At 43.4% G+C, this 21,605-nt stretch overlaps 1 protein-coding gene across 3 annotated transcripts; it reads right to left on the reverse strand.

The window, feature by feature from the left end:
* Positions 1-1,224: 1,224 nt before the first annotated feature.
* ACADSB (acyl-CoA dehydrogenase short/branched chain) lies at positions 1,225-21,390 on the reverse strand. 3 transcript variants are annotated; one of them, XM_084845973.1, is made up of 11 exons: positions 21,311-21,390; positions 18,906-19,065; positions 18,313-18,413; positions 17,567-17,773; positions 14,530-14,700; positions 13,492-13,617; positions 12,146-12,238; positions 10,962-11,051; positions 10,200-10,337; positions 7,342-7,441; positions 1,225-6,422 (listed from the first exon to the last, which is right to left on the reverse strand). In XM_084845973.1, exons 1-11 carry the CDS (start codon positions 21,353-21,355, stop codon positions 6,352-6,354), a joined length of 1,302 nt encoding a protein of 433 aa, XP_084702099.1. In that variant the 5' UTR covers positions 21,356-21,390; the 3' UTR covers positions 1,225-6,351. The 3 variants fall into 3 exon arrangements, with proteins under 3 accessions (XP_084702099.1, XP_084702102.1, XP_084702101.1); XM_084845975.1 differs by having other exon boundaries at positions 3,216-6,422; positions 7,423-7,441; XM_084845976.1 differs by lacking the exon at positions 12,146-12,238 and having other exon boundaries at positions 1,833-6,422.
* Positions 21,391-21,605: the final 215 nt, after the last annotated feature.

A 21,605-nucleotide genomic window follows, 5' to 3' on the forward strand; every position in this document is an offset into this window, starting at 1 on the left:
GTCAAGGATAGCCGATCCTCTAGTTCCTTCCTCTACTTTCTGTAGGAGGAAGTTATCTGCCACACAAGTCAGGAATTTCCTGGAGGGGCCATGTTTTGCAGAATTTGTCTCCCAACAAATATCGGGGAAATTGAAGTCCCCCATTACTACTACATCATGCTTCCTTAAAACATTTGCTATTTGCTTTGACCCCATCTGCCATCTGAGGCCATACAGGTCAGACACAGGTTTACCACCTCTGTGAGAACTTAGTATTAGCTTTGATCAGGAGCTTCTTTCAGACCACGGACCAAATTCAATTTTGGGGAAGTTCTCGAGGGCTGAAGGCAAAGGGGGTGGAGCCCAACATACAAGAACTGCCAGCAGATTTTAGCTTAAACTTCTTCCTGCCAGTAACGAAGCCTTAGGGGAGGCATTCCATTCTTTTAGAATGGGGGAAAACTGCACAGAATCGAGGGAACTACCCAAGCATCAGTGGTTAAGGGAAAGGGGTGGGACCAGGGAAAGTAAGCATGGCCATCTGGGGAACCCCAGAGTGCCAGATTTGGCCTCAGTGCCCTGAGGGACAGAGATACAACCTTGTGGTTACAAAATAAGTCATTTCACCTAGAACGTTTTGTCCAGCCAAATCCTGCCCATATTTATTCCGAAGTCCCACTAAGTTCCGTGGAAATTACTCCCATATAAGTGTGCAGAGACCTTAGAGAGCTGAACAGCTCATGCATACCTGAACAAAAGCCATTCTGAAGGTACTAGGAAATAGAAAAGCAAGAAATATTTGGGGTAGTGGTGGTGGAAAGAGAATAGGGATAGGACCAGCAGTATCCTCCTGCCCCTCTTTTTATCTCTTCTGAGAACATCCTTCCAGAGGAGGGGGTTGGAAGGTCTTTGGGGATCTACAAAGATGCCTAGGAAAAAACTGTCAAGCACGCTCCAAATGTTAAACCCCTTAGACAGCCCTCCCTTTACCAAGCCCAGCTCTGACAGAGGGAAACAGGCAGCTCTGGCAAAAGCATAGAAACTGGAGTACCTTGAGCATAAACTGATGGCTGGAATGTATCTGTATAATTGCTGGTATCTTTCTCTCTCTAATCTTCAATCTTGGACTACCTGGCATAACTAGGGCTGGGAAACCTAGTAAATTCCTCCTCGCTGGCTTTCTCCCGCACAAATTCTCAGCCACCCCACCCCTATCCCACCCCAATCCTTGATTATTATTTTTTTGTAGATATATGCTAGTTTTATTGTATATATTCATTTGTGGATAATACAATTTGATTGCATACTGGTAATTAACAAGGATTTTCAATTTTCAGATGCGTTTTGAAAAAGCAATCATAGTCCTCTGCCCCAAAGTGATCACATATGAGATAGTTCAACTAACATGACTTTGCTCTCAAGTCCAAAGATCACAGCAAAAAGTCCCCTCCCCCTAGTAAAACATGCTTGCATTTTTAAAGGCACAAAAAAGGAATATGGGGCTCTCTCCGTAAAAACTGAATCTTCAGATAATTATCTGCTAGTACGTAGTGTACCATTCTGTAACATTAAAATTAGCACTAAGCAGGCTTTTCTGGGGGTGGGGGGGTTGTTTTCTGTTTTGCTGTTTAGGAAAAAAGCATTTTGCCCCAATTGTTGGCAAGCAGTAAGTAATCATACATTATTTGGGGTCTTTTCTGGAAAGATATTATCTTTTACAAAATATATAATGGTTCCATAAGAATCATATCAGAAACTTAGGTCAGATTATACAAATATTGCTACCAATGCTGTTCTCTCAGCCTATGGCATCTTTATTTTTGCAGTCATTGTTCATATTTATTTTGTTTTTTCATCTAATTTCTTAAGGACAGGAGACAGAGGAAGAGCAGGGGGAAGATGTTCCAACAGATCTGTCATTTCTACTCCTACTGTCTGCCAATTAAAAGATTAATAGGCACACATTTATTTCCCATCTTAGAATTAATGCCACAACTGCTGAAGCAAATGACGTGGTAACACATCATGGTTACTGGACAAATGCTATGAAGGAAATGTAATTGCTAACACCATTTCCATTATCACTGCATAGGTTCTCATTCTGAACCAAGACCACAGACATGTCCAGCTGTTCTGGTATGAAAGTATGGATTACTTGGACTATATATTAGCATTGCTCCCTCTGCCCCTTTTTTAAACCCAACATTTTCTTCTTTTATTGGAGACAATATAAGACTGACTTAAAATCTTGTCTTTGTACTGAAGCTGACAGGTACTTTTTTGCAACTTGTAATGAAAGAAAAAAGGTGGTTCTGCTGAGTTTTTGCTCAGGCTTCATCTACCATCCGCTTCAGGCGCTGGTTGACCTTTCCCATGGCTCAATGGACCATCATATAAAAGAAGATTCTCCACCCCTAGTTTATATTAACAACTTCTAAAGCCTTTAGCAGCAGCTTGATGTGCAAAAAGAACGCAGGAAGAGGGGACAATGCTGACAATCCCAATGTGTGTCATTTTCCATCTACGGAAGGTTACCTTGAGATTGCGAAACGTTGCCACCATCAGCACACATGTCTATGAAAAGGGAAGAGAAACAAGAGAGGAACAAGATCATAGAATCACAGAATAGCAGGGTTGGAAGGGGCCTGTAAGACCATCGAGTCCAACCCCGAGCAGGAGACTGTTTGTGTACTGCAGAAAACAGGAGAGGGAGATAAAGAATAAGAGCAGGAAGATTTTGCAGCAAAAGGGCACCCTAAACCAGATCGTGCCATACACTTCTGCAATCTGATGACCTCCGGTTGTGTCTGACTACAACTTCCACCGTTCCCAGCTAGTGGCCATGCCAGCTGGGCATGATGAGAGTTTTAGTCCAACACATCTAAAGGGCACCAGGTTGGAGAAGTCTGCACTAGGTCATGTTCAAAGCACACACCCCATGGTCAAAGGCATTCTCCTGCAGCCTGCTTATTAGGAAGAGGATGTTATGTGTTCATCAGCCGAAACCTTAGGGTCAAACTGGATGTGACACTTGTTATTGCTATTCGCCCTTGCATAGCTGATTTTTAAATAAGTAGCCAGCTTTTGGAGGGCGGGGGGGGGGGGGAGGAGGCAAATCCGATTAGGACTGGGCTGGCAGGGATGAAGAGGTGGGGAAAGCTTTAATCCTTTACCCCCACTGTGGTTCCAAGTTGCTCCCCGCTGCTGCCTGGACAGTTTCAGTCCACTTTCACATAGTAGATGCCCAGGCATTTAATTAATTTTTCAGTTTCACAGGGTCACTTTGCACAGGAAGTTTACAATCATGATTTGAATATTATGAAATACAAGTCTAAGAACAAAGCATACAGCATGCATGTGAAATATAAAAATACTTCCATTTTAGACGTTCAGTATACAAATAGTTCCTTCAGCTTGAAAAAGTCACCAAAATTCTTTCAAAAGAACTCAAATGTTTCATACGCAAGGAATGCAATTCCAGCGGTTGCACTCTGCTCAAAGGAAACACAGCACACATCCAGTTCAAGGAAATGATAAAATGTGTATGCCTGATGTAAAAACCATTTCAAGTTAGGGTGAATGAGTTGAATCCAGCGTTGGCCCTCTGTGAACTTTAGGGCTCTTTCTGTTGGTGGAGGGAACATGGATCTAGCGGAACCTCCCTGCTGGAGGAAGCAGGCAGGCCAGCAATTTCCACCAGTTCTTCCTTCCCCTTGCAGCCTCCAGCACCACCTCGCACACTATTCTGCAGGATCTAGAGCAGATCCCCCCTTCATTGTCACACAGGAGAGAATGTCTCTTTTTTAGATGGTAGAAACAAACAAATTCAACAGGGGCCAGCTGGATTTCTGTTTGCTTCTGCTGTGTGGTGTTGCTCTTTTAGCATATTCTGTTTCTTCTAAGATATATGCCTCAACTAAGAACAAAGGGTGTTTTTCTTCAGATCTGTTGACTTATTCATATACAAACTTGTAACACGGGCCCCCTTCCACCTCCCAAAATGTTTTGAAAAACTGGAGGCTTGATTGGAGCCCTTTACCTTGTTTGGTTTTAATTTTTGTGAACCGCCCAGAGAGCTTCAGCTATTGGGGGATATAGAAATGAAATAAATAAATAAATAAATAACCTGTTTGAAGCGCCATATTTGTCTTTGGCTGCTTGTTTTGTATTTATAGGCTGACGCAGCAAAAGGGCGTGTAATGGAGCATTTTAACGCTGTTCCCTGTCCCTAGGATCTAGTGTCATTATTCTGAGCACTGTAGGGGCCTAACTAATTTGTTGGTATCAGCAGCGCTGGCTCCCTGGGAGGTCAATGTCCCTGATTATTATGGTGCTTGTCTCACCCTCCTGCTGCTGGACCCCAAAAACAACTCATCCTGCCCATGCATAGGAAATACCAGCAGGAACAAAGCACTCTGGGATGTGTACTTCTTGAGAGAACATGTCACATAGGGAGGGACACATCTGTCTTTCAAATAGGAAGTCCTAGAGTGGCCTTGCTCAACCTGGTGTCCTCCAGATGTTTTAGATTTCAACTCCCATCATCCTCAGGCAGCATGGCCAATGGTCAGGACGTCTGGTAGTTGTCCAAAACATCTGCAGGGCACCAGGTTGGCGAAGGCTGTCCTAGAGTTTCTTGTACAAGCACTTTCTCATACTTGTTCTCTTCTAAAAAAAGGCCTGGGCCAGAATGTTCTATTTTAATTCTACTGCTAACTCCAGCAAATCTCACAAGACCTGGTCACCCCATATAAAAACAGGGAAATATATCTGCATGATTATCTAATCCCTCCCCTGCCCCACCCCCCAGGCATGGTAACGAGCGTAATAGCCAAGTCTGGAACCCCTGCACCTCACTTCTGACTAAATCGTGTTTCCTGTGCTTGTCCCTTGTGTTACAGAGGGGCGCTTCTTAATTGACCATTTTCCTGCACTAATAAAAATGGCCTGTGCAAATGCAGCACGTACAACATCAAGTATGCTGAATACACATGGCAAGAGGCACATGAGCATTCAAGTTTCACATGTGGCACTAATTAAAACAGGCACCAGCACCTCAGGTGTGCAACAGTTCCACCCAATGAGGAAGGGAAAAGGGTTTTCACACTTTACATATCTGAGGATGGGGAGGACTGAGACACGAACATTAAAATTGCCTTAACTGGTTATAGAATGCAAAGGGTTTTTAATCCAAGCTGATATAACCCCATTGACCTCAGTGGAACATGTACCCTTTGTTTACCTAAACATTTACAATGCAAGCAATATTTATGCGCATTGTTTCATGAAACCGTGGTAGCCTAGATGCTGGTATATGCTATTTTACATTTTTATGACCTAGTGCAGCAAATTTAAGTACTGAGTTGTAAATCACCTTGAACACAAATATTCTGAGGGCAAACCTTCCTGGTCACACCCAGTTAAAGTATTTCAGGACATACTGTAACAGCTTATATGCCAAAATTAACAGTCTTATTCAGAAGCAAATACTTAGCGGATCACTGGCTCTGAGAATGCACACACTTACACAGGATGCCCAGGATACAACTTGGAGAACAATTTTTCTGTGGCCTTAGGATACTATCCTAACCATCAGGAACCCTATATGAAAGGCACTTTATCACTAAGTTTCCTCAAGTCTCCATCTTAACCACCATGGGGAAAAAATCTACTCCATTTCCCCTCCAAGTATGGTGTTGGAAATCAAATCAAGGGCCCCCAATTTTGCGGGGCATCATCATCCTATTTAGTTAATATTTTTGAGCGTTGACCATTAGGTTAGGGTAGCCCACTGACATGCAAGTGTTGCAAAGTATTTTAAACACTGCTTCAGTACAGCTTTCTAATGTGTTCAGGGTCATTGCTCACGTGAATCAAATTCTAGAGATTTCTTGGATATCTGATTGGATGTTTACTTATTTATCACAATTTACATTTAAAGTTTTGTGCATTTTTCTTAACAAGGACCCCAAATTAAAGCAGATACAAAGGTTCAAAGAGACCATATGGTAAAGCAAAGCAGCCTTGGTTTGTTCCACCAGCCCAGAATCAACTGAAGTTAGTAGTTCTACAGTCCCCAGCATATGGCTACAAAAGCACCTAAATTTTAAAAAATTAAGGGGAGGGGAGGTAATAACTCCCTGTTCCATTACAGTTGGAAACATTTAAGAAGTGCTATGGTGCATTATTGGTGTATAGCAGTCTAGATGCTTATACTGTAATCTTGTACAAGGATTTAAAATTACTACCATTTGGTCTCTTTTGTCCTAGAACTTGGAAATAAAGAAGTAACCCATGATGCCACCAATAAGGCAAGCCGATTCTAACTTCCTGCGAAGTAATCACTGTAACAGTCATTGAATCTCTTCAATGTCAGTATTCTTGAGCAATGCATTTTGCAATCGTGTTCAACTGGATATTTGAAGTTCCTTCGTATATGGTGCCTGAAACAAACCATCAGGGGGAAAAATGAATCAAGGAAGCATATAAACAGTGATTAAAGCACTTTTCAATAAACGCTCATCCGTGAAGCAAAGATTCAATATGTAATTGAGGCACAGCTAAATATTCTGTAATGTGTCTCGTAATACTACAATGGGAGTAATTTTTGTGATCAGTGCAGCATATTACCCACTGAGTAGGAACTTTTGAGTGTGGTTATGAAGTTTCATCACAAAAAATTTTTAAGAGCAAATTCACAAAAGCACTAACTTGTATGTGTGAAATGACTATCATAAATAGTTTCACATCACCTTGTAATTTATACAATGTAATGTATACATTACTGTTCAATGAAGGCACACATTAGGCTGCGAATCATTGATTGACAAAACAGCAGTTTCATATAGGCATGATAAGCTCTATGTTAGACTATACAAAATGTACTTAAGGTATCACAATGCATTTCCTAACAGATATTTCTATGAATGCACAGGCAATATTTGTTCAGGTCTACTTCCTGATACCTTCACACCCAGTTGCATGGGACCTGCTTTCCTGTGATGCAATCCCATGCAGGTGAATAACACAGCCACATGGGCAAAGCAGATGGCATTGGTTCACCCATGCAGTTGCATGTGAAGGACACAACATTTGATCGATATTGTAATTCCATGCAATTAACAAAATGCAGTATGTAACCAGTTTGCCCATAGCATCATAAGTTGGGAAACAGAAAAGGTCAAGAACAGGACTGACTAAAGGTAGAAATCAAAACTGACAAAAAATGATTATCTGTATCAGAGAGAAGTGAGCAATGTAAAATGACCCTTTGTGATCATTTGCCTGATCATTCAATTCCAAAGCTGAGACAGTAATACATTTTCATGTGCAATGGATGATCCATAAGGAAGTGCTACTTACCAATCTTGCAGTCCCTGTAATATTTTTCAATAGGATAATCTTTTGTGAAGCCAACTCCACCCATCCACTCAATACACTTACTTGTTGTTAGAGTTGCAACCTATAAAATACACAGTAGGCATCTTAGAGTCTGCTATTCCGATCATGAGAAGAAAAGTACCCATATACCCAGCATTTAATTATAATGACTCAGCAGATGCACACAGTGACTGGGTTCACACATGCATGGGTGGTTAATAAGCCATGGAGGCTTATTAAGTACCCCCATGCATGCTGGCCGCATGCCATCTGATTTCCCTAATTACCCTTGCTGGATGTGAGCTGTCATTACATGCAAACCCAGCAAGGGCGAGTGGCTGGGATTGTTAACAAACCACCCCAAAATCATGCTCTGTTGTAGGGGTGTTGGGTGATTTGTTAACCAACCCAGCCACCCACCTTCACTGAGTTTGCATGTAATGACAAGCTGCACCTGGCGAGGGTAATTAGGGAAATAAGCAAGCATGCATGGGGTGGTTAACAAGCTTAGCAACTACCCTTGTGTCATGCCAAGAGATTAAAGCTGGGTTCAGATGATCATTGGGCTGTTGTAGGGCTTATGGGGTGATTTGGAAGCCAACTCCCAGGTTCAGACAACATGGCAACCTGTGCTGCGGCACTGATAATTAGGGAAATGGCGGGCATGTGAGTTGTATGTGAGGGGTAGGGAAAAGAAGCCACAGTTTCTTCTTTTCCTCCACTGACTGCCTGAACCTGGTCTAAGACTGTTGGTCAATTGTTTTTAGTTTACCACCCTATTTCTGTCACCACTGCATTATATAATCAAATTAATTTAAATATAAATATTGCAGGGGACAGAAATAATATTTCAGGACACAAAACATTAACCAAGAAGATGGTAACTTCAAGATGGGCCATTCCATTTGTTCAACAACATAAAGCTCTTCGAACATAACACTAAGTGGAAATTAAGTCTGAGTAAACATGCACAGGATTGTGCTGTACATCAGTGGTGTTCAGACTCTTATAAAAGACACTTAGAGGTATTTAAGAACTGGTTAGGGAAGAGTGTGTAAAGAAAGTCCTGTATTCTGCAAAATGCCTGCATCTTCCTTAAGATGGCCCAGAACTGGATGATGCTCTTTTAAAAGCATTAAGCAATATGCAGGTTTTGCCCATTCCACAAAGCAGCCAATTATTGCTGCTTCATTGATATCAACAAGTAGTTAATTACATTTTATGAATAACTTAAAAAACACATCTAGAGACTTCGGTTGTGTTCTATTTCCTTTTCTCTGCCCACTCCTCAACTTTGGGTAGAAACCAAGGCAACTGTTGATTTAGTATTACATTTCCTTCCCCTATCTGCCCTCTACATCCTTGTCTTCTCAGCGACCTCTCTGCTTCTTTACTCCACCTTCAAAGCCAAATCTAGAACCCCCAGTCCCCAAATCACCATTTCTAATGTTGCCAGAGGACGCAACAGCAATTGTAGGAGCATCTGCCAGGAGGCCTATTTGCAGAAAGACAGCAGCATCCCACTTTTGAGCTACTCCTTTCAGCGGTTTTCACATCAAGATGCTCCTGAGACAATTTTGAGTTAGGCATTAGTCTTAGGGCTGTAGTGGGGAGCTTCCTTGCATGCAGTGGGGCTTCAAACCCCAGGCCCCTCATCCAGACTGCAGTCAACATGCAAGAGCTTAGTGGAAGTGGCTTCAAGCACAACAGCCACCATCTAGACTGAAAAGCTCCACGGCATTCAAATTGACTTAAGCACACTTAGTTCTGCGTTGGACTGGGGCCAGTGAGCACACAGAAGGGCTAGAGGAAGCTGAAGGGGCTTTTTGCATCCTAGCCAGTGGCTGGGAACCAGAGAACCATGCACTCAGTTAGGCACAACCAAGGGGCTTTAGGGCTTGCAGGCATACCCAGCCCCTCATGGCAAGCCACTTTTGAATTATTAGGGAATTAATTAATTCATAATTAGGGAAATGGCGGGCATGTGAGTTGTATGTGAGGGGTAGGGAAAAGAAGCCACAGTTTCTTCTTTTCCTCCACTGACTGCCTGAACCTGGTCTAAGACTGTTGGTCAATTGTTTTTAGTTTACCACCCTATTTCTGTCACCACTGCATTATATAATCAAATTAATTTAAATATAAATATTGCAGGGGACAGAAATAATATTTCAGGACACAAAACATTAACCAAGAAGATGGTAACTTCAAGATGGGCCATTCCATTTGTTCAACAACATAAAGCTCTTCGAACATAACACTAAGTGGAAATTAAGTCTGAGTAAACATGCACAGGATTGTGCTGTACATCAGTGGTGTTCAGACTCTTATAAAAGACACTTAGAGTCTTTCAGTTTTCAATATGACAGGGGTTCTGCAGTTCAAAGTAAAAAACCCACCAGGCATGCTTAAAGTAGCCCTTTAGACCCAAGTCAGTATATACGTTATGTACAGTATATATGTATGCACAATTTTCGACAGTGCTAGGAATCTTATTTTTTTGATGTACGGGGGAAAAATCTGCTTCTTCACTCAAGCAGCAAATTTTGCAGTGACAGCATATTACAACCTAGCTTTGCAATCCAATTTTTATTCTTCAGGATGGGAAATCATTCTTTCCTTCCCTGTTAAATGTTGATCCTAATGAAATTCATTTAATATTTAATATTTTCTCTCAGCTATTGTCTCTCTTTTCTCTGAGAGAGAGAGAGAGAGAGAGAGAGAGAGAGAGAAGCTGAGTACTGGAAGAAATCATGCTTGCAGACTTACAAAGTAAACATCAAAATAAAACCACAGCTTCCCTTCAACTATGCTTCAAAATTAAAAAAATAAACTTAACTTACCTCTGCTGTATAATACTTGGCCATGCTTGCCTCTTTTATAAATGGCTTTCCAGTTTCTGCAAGTCGGGCTGTGTTATAGGTTAGCAATCTTGCAGCTTCTATCTGTACAAGCACGTGAGCGATCTGATGTTGCATTCCCTTGTAAGAAGCAAGCCCCGCATTAAAACAACAACAACAAAACCTTACAAGACAAAGATCAATCTTTGTTCCTTGGCCACCAATATGTTCAGTTTCTGGTCCTACGAGTTAGCATCACCTCAATCTTTTCCATGTTTAATTGGATGGAAATGCAATTGTGTACAATGAGACTCTCTTCGGCATGGCCAGAAGACAGTCATAAATAATTAACAAAAAATGTAAGGAGGATGCATTACAATCATTTTCCTTTATAAACTCATGTTATGGTGGCTGTATTATATATTAAAGTGATTTAAATACATATTATAGTTGTTAGCTACATTATAGCTAAATTATGTAGCAATTCCATCACGATGGATGAAATAACCAAAGGGGAAGCAGCTCTCATTCAAGCTGCAGAATGTTCTTCTTACACAGATATTGAGAAAGATATAAATTCTCAAGATATGTTCTTCAAACCGACTATTCATGGGTAACCCTTCTAACTAGAATTAGCTGTGGGACAGCAGTTGTAATACTGCAGCTTACAATATTGTGGCTATAGTAAAGGATATTATCACCTGTGACTAGCCTTTCTCCTTTATATTTAGACCCATTTCACAGAATGTACTGATCAATCACTACCTGAAAATCGAATAAGCTTTTTCCAAACTGTTTCCTCTCCTTTGTATATCGAATAGTGTGGTCAAAACATCCCTGTGCTAATCCCAGCATCTGTGAAAGAACAACAGCAACACTAACGTTGGTATTATGGTTTATAAAATGTCTCAATCCTCTTAAAGTTAAAGCAAGCTTTACCGCAGGCTCATACACTGAAAATTATTGAGCATTATCTCCACTAGATGCAAAAGAGGCTTCTTGGAACTAGAACAGCAGTGGGGAACCCCCAGCCTGCAGGCCTACCCCAGCCTGCAGAGGTTACACATCTGGCCCGAGGAGGCTCAGGCTCCCTCTGCAGGCCCTGCCCACTCCTGTCATCAAGCCTGGAGGCTGCCCAAGGCTTGGGGAAGAGGTGGGGAGAGGAATCCCCTTGTTATCTCTAATCACAGATCTATTGAAACAGCTGAGCAGTGGGGGGAAAGGGATGGTGCTGCAGTGGGGTGGGGAATGGTTTTTGAAAGCACAGATCCAGCATTCCTCTCTCCCTTGGCTTTAAAAGGGGGTTAGACAAATTCTTGGAGGAGAAGGCTATCAATGGCTACTAGTCCTGATGGCTCTATGCTACCTCCAGTATCAGAGGCAGTATGCCCATGTACACCAGTGGTGGGGGAACAGGGACGGGAGGGCATTGCTGCTCTCATGTCTGGCTGGTGAGTTTCCTGTGGGCAGCCGGGCAGCCACTGTGTGAACGGAATGCTGAACTAGATGGAACCTCGGTCTGATCCAGCATGGCTCTTACGTTCTTATGTTCCTGGGTGGGGAGAGGGTGACTCCCTCCCTGTCCAGGCAGGGAAAGCTTTAAGAAACACCCTTTTCCTTCCTGCTTGGGTGGGGAAGGCTTGGGAAGAACCTGCCACAGGTTCCACGGGCTGAATGAAAGGCAGCCAAGGCTGTATCTGAGCTGCAGCTTGCCTGCTTCTGGCTGAACATCAATACATACAACTGCATTTGAGAAAGGCATGACTGGGGTGTGCGCGCACGCATGTGCAGAGCAATTGCACCATCCAGCTTCGAAGCAGCAGTTATAAAAGATTTCTTGTTACAGTTCTATGAGATCCTTCTGGAGATGCGGTGTTGTGGCAATCAGAACTGTACAGAGTCTATGCGATGCCTGCACCAAACTTAAGTATTTTAACGGTGTTACGCACCTGGGCAGCTATCCCAATTCTTCCTGTGTTGAGCATCTCCATCACATACTTATAGCCCTGTCCAAACTGCCCCAGTATATTGCTCTCAGGAACCTGACAAATTAAAATTAGCCAATTATTCTTTGTCCTTTTTTCCCCTTTCCAAAAGCCAGACATGTATTTAAATTATACTGCATTTAAAAAAAACATAAAGAAAGCAAATATTGTGTTTCTTTCGGGTGAGGAAATATTTTACATGTGTCAGTGGTGAAGGTTTAAAACAGGGGTGGAGAACTGTTTAGCAATGGGGGGCCAGATTGCCCACCAGGCCCACCATGGCTGTGGCTCTGTCCCCTGATGTTACCCCCATTTTTCTTTTCTCTTCATGCTGGAAGAAGGCATGGAACTCTGCCTCCTCCCAGGACAGAGAGAGGGACCCAGGGCACCCCACATCCCACTGCTATCTCCAACTGGAGACAGCAACAGGTATGAGAGGCAGCAGGGGCTGAGACTTGACCACGCCAAGGAGAGTGGCCACTCTTCCCCACGCAGGCACTGGGACTTGTCCGCTCTTCCCCTTGCGGGCAAGTCCCAAGGCCCAGGCTGCTCTCATCTCAGATTAGAGATAGGAGCAGGGGGATGCCCTCTTAGGGGATTCCTCCAGTAAGCAGGCTTGGAACCTAAACCCCGCCCCCTGGAGGAACCCCAAGGGGATGCGTGGGCCAGATTAGGCCTGTGAGCTGGAGGCTTTGCACCCCTGGGGCAGAATCCAACGGGGTGCTTCTCCCCCTCCAATTCTCTTCCACCCCACTGAGTGCAGTGTGCAAGTGGCCCTCACCACTTCCGTAAGGGTGATTTAGCGCTCCTGGGGCAACCCCAAAAAAGCGGAAACACTCCTTTCTGGAAAGAGGCAGGCCAAGCAGAGCTCACATAGGGGAGTTCCGCTGACCTGCCTCCTTCCAGAAACAACCGTTTCCGCTCATTTCAGGCTTCCCCTAGGAGGCATTAAATCTCCCTTGCATAAATGGTGGGTACCGCTTGTACAATGCGATTGGCCAGACCCACCACTTGCAGAAGGAAATTGGTGGAGCAGAAAAGAATTGGTGGGGGCGTAAGCACCCTGTTGGATTCTGCCCCTGGTTTAAAATATAGATCATGTGTGATTTGGCTCCCAGTTAGTGATATATTTAGTAGTCAATAAAAGAAGCCCAAAACAGAACAACAAAACACAAGACCCAAGCCTGCAATATGCCATTTACTTCAATCTCATGCTACCTTATACAACCGTAGCTCACTTAATTGTTCCATAATATTACAATGACACAGCTGAATTCCACAGGGAGCTTTAAAAGGACTACTTATTCTACCTTTACATTTTCAAATGTTACAGGACATGTAGATGTTGCTCTGATTCCCAGCTTATCCTCTTTCTTTCCTACATGTAGGCCCTCTGTGTTACGGTCTACTATGAAGCATGTAATTCCTTTGTAACCCTGAGAAAGGAAAAAATATTGAAAATTAACTGGCCTGGTAAGTGTATATTACTTCCCATTAGGATAAACAAATATATAAAGACTTTAACAAACTACTTCAGTCACCCCATGAAGAAGCATATTCAAGACCCATTCAAATCATGGGACCTTCTTACAACAGGAATTACTGGGGGGTGGATTCCTCCCAAGGCTGTTCAACTGCTGTGTTCTGCTGGCACTCTTGTTTTTCTTCTCCTGTTTACATCTGAGGAGTCTTGCCTCAAATATCAAGATCGGTGAGGACCCTCTCATTCCAGGGTGGGCAACTTGTAGCCCTCCAGATGTTTTGACCTACAACTCCCATCAGCCCTAGCCAGTATAGCCAGTGGTGAGGGATGATGGAAGCTGTGGGCTAAAACATCTGGAGGGCCACAAGTTGCCCATCCCTGCTCTAATCAGACACACCCTGATTAATACAGTAATGGAGCAAGAAACCAAGAGCCAGAGTGCCCCCAAACCCCTCACATCACAGGTTGAAACAGAGGCAGCTCTCACTCTTTCTACTCCCCTAAGAAACAGCCCTCTTGGAGCAACCCTTCTGGTCGTGACTGCCTCTGGTAGCGGCTTCATAGCCCAGCTCAGCCTGCAGCATGCTCCCAAAGCACTGCGGACACAATTCCAGGGCACAGCAGCCTTAGCCACTCACAAGTCTTGATAGTCCAGGGGGTGGGGAGATGACAGCCTCTCACCCTGCTTTTCTGCTGCTGCTAGCAAATTTCCAAACAGGGAAAGAATTTTCATAAATTGAGGGTGTGTGTGGAAGAAGCAAAACAGCCAATATAAGCAAGGCGCAAGCTAGGTTTATATCCTGTCATTAATCTTGATACAATAATACCTTCGTGAAACCAAATAGCAACTGTTGTAGCTACTTACTGCAGAAGGATTGGCATTTGCCATCACCAAAAACACTCCTGCTTGTTCAGCAAAGCTAATCCACATCTTTGATCCACTGATCATATAGTAGTCCTCCTTCTTCTCAGCACGAGTCTTCAAGGAAAATGCATCACTGCCAGATTCCGGCTCTGTAAGGCAGACGCTGCCCATCTACCAGTGAAGAAAACGGCAAGTCACCAGGTATTTTAATTGTATAGTGAATTTTTTGCAAACTGAGGTGCAGCAAAGTAATCAAGGGAATGTTTTTCAACAGTGTTGACATTCTCTGTGTGGTTAATGGTGGACCTTGAAGTGAGTCAAGACAACTTGTAAGATTCAAAGACAAAGGGCTTAAATGCTTTGGCACAATTAACTATCAGTCATCCTAAGGAAGGCTAGACACTTTTGAAAATATTTTGATTAGTTTTTGGAAGAATTATTATTACGTTTATATCCTGCCTTTTTTCCTCTTGCAAGCAACCCAAGCCAACATACATGGCCCTCCTCCTCTCCATTTTATTCTCACAACAACCCTGTGAGGTAGATTAGGCTGAGAGTCAGTAACTGGCCCAAAGTCACCTAGTAAGCTTCACTGCTGAGTGGGAACTAGAACCTGGATCTCCTGAGTCCCAGTCCAACGCTCTAACCACTACACCACGCTGGCTCTCAGTTGTTTTATTCAAACACAACTAGTGATACCATCTTTTCTATATTGCAAATATCTTCACTGTATGTTTTAGTCATACTAAGAGCTAGTAATGTGTACATGTAAACTGGAAAGATTTCTGATTGTTCTTAATAATTTTCCACACTGAACTCTGGGCTACTAATTTTTCCTGTCAACCACATACCACAGAGAGCTAGTGTGGTGTAGTGGCTGGAGTGTTGGACTAGGAGTTAGGAGATCCGGGTTCTAGTCCACACTCGGCCGTGGAAGCTCACTGGGTGACTTTCGGCCAGTCACAGACTCTCAGCCCAACCCACCTCACAGGGTTGTTGTTGTGAGGATAAAATGGAGAAGGAGGATTGTGTAAGCCGCCTTGGGTTCCTTAAGGAGGAAAAAAGGTGGGATATAAATGTAATAAATAAATAAATAAATAAAATACCTGTCAACCACATTCCTGTCAAATTATAATTTTAAACTGGAGAACTCACAGCCAGAATGGAGATCAAGAAGTGTGTGTAAGGGATGATCATATTGTGATAAATACAGAATTTCAGAATTCTAAGAGTTTTCTAAGAGAATTCTGCTACGGATTTTTTTTCTGTTAACAAGTCCTTAAATATGGGTAGTGTTCCCAAATAGGCCAAAAACTAGTGGACTGGAATAGGAGAGTTAATACTCCAGTAAAGAGGCATTAAACTTTCCTGTAATGTTCCTTGAAATGGATGAACAGTTAAACCAAAGGACACTGTTCCCTAAATTTCAAGGTGTGCTACAATGCCTATAGTGAGTACTGGATTAGGAGGGAGAATGAAAGAGAAGTTGAGCCTGTAATCCTGAGCATGCTTGACTGGGAGTAAGTCACAATGAACTCAGTGGGACTTGTTACCAAGTAGATATGCATAGGATAGCATTGTAAGGGCGCAATCCAAACCATGTTTAGACAGAATAAAGTCCTACAACTCCCAGCATGCCCCAGCCAGCTATGTAGAAAGTTGTAGGACTTCTTCTGTCTAAACATGCATAGGACTGTGCCTTAAGTCAATCTTCTATCTTTGGGATATATATGTTGTATAATTATGGTCCAGGAGCAAAACAAAGAGTAAAATAATATTTCATAATGCTTGCTGGCATCTGGCAATTGTTGATTAAAAATTTTGGGTTCAAAGAGGTTCTAAAACATACTCATATATCTCCATTCAATCATGTGAACAGCTTAACATCCTTATCCTTTCCATTTGATAAGACTACATATAATGCATTGTTTTAAATTTCCAAAAAACTTCTGTCAGTCAGGTTTTTATATCGTTACTTAAATGGCATGTTTATTTGTATAATCCAGAAGCCAATTAAGTCCAAATATTTACACAAGATGGTCTCTCAAACTTTGTGTACCACTCCAATTAAAAACAAAACCTTTTGTTGGATGGCACTGGTGTGGTTGGAAAATAAAGAAGGGCTGTGTCTACTTACTGGCTCAGTTTTCTAGAATCCCACATAGACAGAGCTCTCCCATCCCCCCCCAAGCATTAACTGGGTTAACACAACATATTACCTCACACTCAAGGGTTGAGTACGGGTCATGTGTGGGTTGTCATTGAACCGTGGGTTGCTGTTGAAACATGGGTTACCGTGTTGTCTGACCCCAGCAGCGACAACCAACCATGGATTGTTAACCATGAACAACCCACAGTGCACAACCCAGCAATAAACCATGAGTTCTCTTCATGGGTTTATTCATAGTTTGTGGTTAACAAACCATGGCTTGTTATTGTGGCTGGGTTCAGACAGCACAACAACCCACACTCAACCATTACTCAATACCCGAGTGTGGGTTATCGTGTTGTGTGAACCCAGTGTCACATGTCTACCTCTGCTGAGCATTGCGATTGAGGCAAAGGGGAACTATTGCTACAGTAGCAGTGCCACTGCTATGCAGTACAGTTGCAACAGGACATATATAGACGTCTTTGCATCCGACCTTTGATGTAAGCCAATTTGATTTTAATGAAAATGGACAGTTTCACTACAGGAATTTTGGATTAAGCAGATTGGCTTGCTTGGTGTCTAAGGAATTAATAGCTACATAGTACACCCCTATTAAAGTGAAAGAGTTGATTAAATCTAATTTGAGGCCCACAAAAATCATCAAGGTTCAAATATGGCTTAACTCAAATGCCCCAGTATTACTAGGCTGTGGATAGGGCTCTTAGGCTGCAATCCTATGCATGCTTACTTGGGAGTAAGCTTTATTTAACTCACTGGAATTTAGCAAACCGGCACAGGATTATGCAGTGAATTCCTTAACAAGAACAGAATACAGCAAGTTTTGCAAATCTATATTCAACTAACTCACCAGCACACCTCACCTACCATATCTTTTGCCAGCCTGGGTAAATAGTTCCTTTTTTGTTCTTCTGTGCCATATATTGTAAACATTTTATTGATGAATGTATTTTGGAGCTCACACACAAGTGATACAGATGGATCAACCTTGGCTAATTCCTCAACCACCAGAATGGTGGAAAAAAAAGAAGATCCGTTTCCGCCATATTCTGAGTCAAGATCAATACTCATTAACTGAGAAAGAGAGAACAAGTTATTGTTAGGAAGTGGGGAAAAGTCTACAAATTGCGACTTATACTCCAATCCCAAAAATGCAGTTGGAAGCAAGAGCTAGTCCAACAGTGTAACCGTACACATTTGTTTGTGCTGCTATAGGAAACAAATCTTGGAATCAGAGTGACATAATACCGAAAACATTCTTGCTTTATTATTGCTATTATTAATAACATTTAATTAAAGAGTAATCAAAATGCCTGTCAACGTCAGCAAATATTTATCCCTGCTTTCACTGCAGCAACTGCATAAATCATTTAAGTACAAGATAAGCTATGAATATCACAAAACCAGCCAAATAAAACTACCAATCTGCTCTCTATGTCCACTTTGCAATTATATCAGTCATCCTTTGGATTATAATGCATATAATGTATCCACACCTACACATACACACACCTTGAACAGAAAGACTAAGTATCTTCACATGATACTCCATGTATAAAGAGAAAACATTGCATATCCCATTCTTAAAACATTTTAAAAAAAACTGTACAAACCCCTTGTTCAAATAGCTCTTTCAGTAAAGATTCATCCAATTTTGCATCAGCATCCATTTTTTGTACTAGAGGTGCAACTCGTTCCTGGGCAAACTTTTTTACTGTAAGAAAGAAAAAGATATAAATAACTTAATTATTAACCTTATTTATTTATATTCTTATATTCAGGCTGCCTTTTAGCACAGAGCCCTTACAAGATGCATTGGAGCCAGAAACGTAATAGAGGTAAATTTCAGAAGTGTAGGACAGTAGCATTAGTTTGACTTAGGACTTTTGACTAAAATTTGCCATTGAGATTGGCCTGTACTACACAGTGTAGTGGGACAAAGGTTACACTATTGATCCCTTTCTCCTACATTGCAACACAACTGGTATAGATTTTTAATGACATTTAATACCAAAAAAAGTTTTCAAAAATGAAAGAACAATTGCGAAGAAAAACTGAAATTGTTGCTTGCAGAAGTAAACTGTGCTCTTCAATGTATTATTATAAACACTGCTCCTTCACAAACCTTGTTGAAAAAAAAAAGATTTAGTTACAGTGGACTTTGCCCAAAGAATGTAAATAGGTTTAATGACATTGGATACACTACCCATTTCTTTAATTAGTATCTCCTCTTCTGTAAATGTCTGAAGTGGAGCACAAGTCAGTCCATCTTTGGCTAGGTTTGGTAAAGCTTCTGATTTGGAAGATTTAAAGACACAGGGGTGAGTCATCCAAAGGTCTGTATATGGAGGCATATTCCATCTTAGCTGCGGACAAAGAATATTTTAAGAGGGAGAAAGGAACAGTACTAAAGAAAACAACCTTCTCCTGAAAGCTTTAGAAAGAGGACATCTCTGTAGATCAGGGATAGGGAATGCATGGCCCTCCAGTTGTTGCTAGACTGCAACTCCCATCATCCCTCATCACTGGTTATGCTGGCTAGGGCTGATGGGACTTGCAGCCCAACAATATCTGGAGGGCTACATATTCCCACCTCTGCTGCAGACTTTCTGTTGTGCTACAGGGGGTAAGGGCAGACTCAGGTAAGGCTGCCTTCTATACTCACTTATCTGGGAATAACTCACCCAACTCAGCGGGGCTTATTTATGAGTAGACATGTATAGTATTGCATTTTAAAAGTGGTTAACAAACATTTCGTCACTAGGCTTAGGCTGCAAGCAAGGAGGTTTGTTATGATATGGGATGCAGCAGAAGGAGAAGATGCAAAAGAAAACTATGCCCAAGCTTTGGAACTCCCTTCCTAGGAAGGTTCATTTTGCTCCCTCCTTGTTGGCCTTCCATTGGCATGTGAAGACTTTTGTCAACACCTGCCAAGATGTTGATGTTTTAATTCTCCCCAGCTCATTAGCTTCTGAAATTTTTGTCTGTGGCCTTTATTTCTCTTTTGTATTATCTTGTATTATTTTTGATTAATTGGCTGGGGCAGAGTTGGCCTTGGATCTGCCAGTTTAAAAGCCCCTGCTCCCCTGAGGGTCCCAGGATCAGACCCATCACCTCTGCCAGCTCCAGGCTGGTGTATGAATTTCCCCTCCCACTGTAACCAAGAGGAGGGATTAAAAATTTTTTTTAACCACCCTGCTGGGGGGGAACCTCACTCCCCACCTTCTGACTGGCCAGCATCAGCCAGCAGGGCTTCGGAGGAGGCAGTAAATCTGTCACTTCTCCCCACTGTGATTGCATTGCTAGTAATCAGTTGATCAGCATGCATGTGAGCCAGCTCTAGATCTGGCAGAGGGGAAAGCAGCATTTGTCTAGCCTGAGATTTAAACAGTCCGTTTGTCAACACCACAGCTCCAAGACCATGAAACCTAGACACCTGAAACTTGGCATGCATACTAGGAGTCTGCACTCAAAAGTTATTTGGTTGTTAAAATGCATTTTAGGGCACAGGCCTATACATATTTAGACAGGGGCATGCTGGCAATTGTAGGTCCTTTTCTGTCTAAACATGCATAAGAACTGAACCCTTAGTTAATTTAGGGCACAATCCTATGCATGTTTAGACAGAGAAAAGGGGGAGTTGTAGGCCTTTTCTCGGCCTACAACTCCCCCTTTCTATAACTCCCCCTTTTCTCTGTCTAAACATGCATAGGACTGCGCCCTTAATGTGTCTGTGTGTTTGACGCCGGCAGTACCATCTTCAGTCACTAGATAACAGACCTCCATAATCAGTGCATGGCTTTGCAGACCATAGTTTGAAGCCAGGAGAGAGGGATCGGAGGTATGTGGCTGCTTCTCCCCACTGCTGTGGAACAGCCCTTGTCAGGGGAATGGACTGGAGAGACCCCTCCTTCAGGGGGCTATAGGGGTGCAGCCATCTAACCTGGATCACGGCCAGGGGTCATGCCAGTGGGCATGGCTTCACTCAGATAGGGCAAGCACCGTATGTCCAACTCTTAACAGCTTGGCCTGATCATTAGTAACCGTAGAGAAGAAGGAATCTTCGCGGGTGCAGCTTGCACGCCCCACGAAATGCTCCCTTCTTCACAACAGCTGTTAAAGGTGCAGGTGATACCAGGCAGCCCTTCTCCGGGCGTCTCCCACCCCCCTTTCAACAAACCAGGCGCCAGGACTCAAACCCCCCCCCCCCAAGCTACATGATCAGCTGTGCAAACTGCGGCTCCAGATGCATGGAAGCCCCCTGTACGCAGGCCGGGCCCTCTCCAACAAATGCACTTCCCGCGGGCAGGTGAGCGAGGCTCTGTGCTCGGGCACGCTCCACCTGTCGCGGTGACCCAAGAGGCTGCCTCATACCGTTGGCCCGTCGTGCCGACTCCGACCGGCAGCCGCTCTGCACAGTCTCAGGGAAAGGTCGCATCACCTGCTGCTACCTGCGCCTTTTAACGGGAGACGTCCGGGGTCGAACCCGGGGCCTCCCGCGCGCCCAGCGGGCGCACCCTGCCGCTGCGCCAGGGCCCCTTCTCTCGCAGCCGCGGCAGCTGCGGGCACAAGCGCCGGCGGGCTCGGGGAAGCGGGGCCCTGTCTACTCACCTTCCCGCAGCGCCGCAGCGCAGAGCGCGCAGCTGTCGCCGCCATGGCTTCCGCGTGCGGCGCAGGGCAGCTCGTCCTCCCCGTCACGCCCCGGGCTCGACCACAGGCACTCCTCCAGCGAGCGACACAAAGAGATGCAAAAGAACTGAGGAGCCCCCCACGCCACTCACTTCTGGATCCCGTTAGAATCCTCCGCCGGCGGGGTAGGCACGGCGGCGGCGCAAGACACGCTTTCGCTTCTCTCTCTCTCTCTCTCGCAAATTATGTCATCGGAGCAGCGGCTAAACCGTTGCTT

Source organism: Heloderma suspectum, chromosome 3 (genome assembly GCF_057233095.1).
Source record: "Heloderma suspectum isolate Gila_16-S chromosome 3, 16-S_ref, whole genome shotgun sequence".
In the NCBI taxonomy this organism is placed as follows: domain Eukaryota; kingdom Metazoa; phylum Chordata; class Lepidosauria; order Squamata; family Helodermatidae; genus Heloderma; species Heloderma suspectum.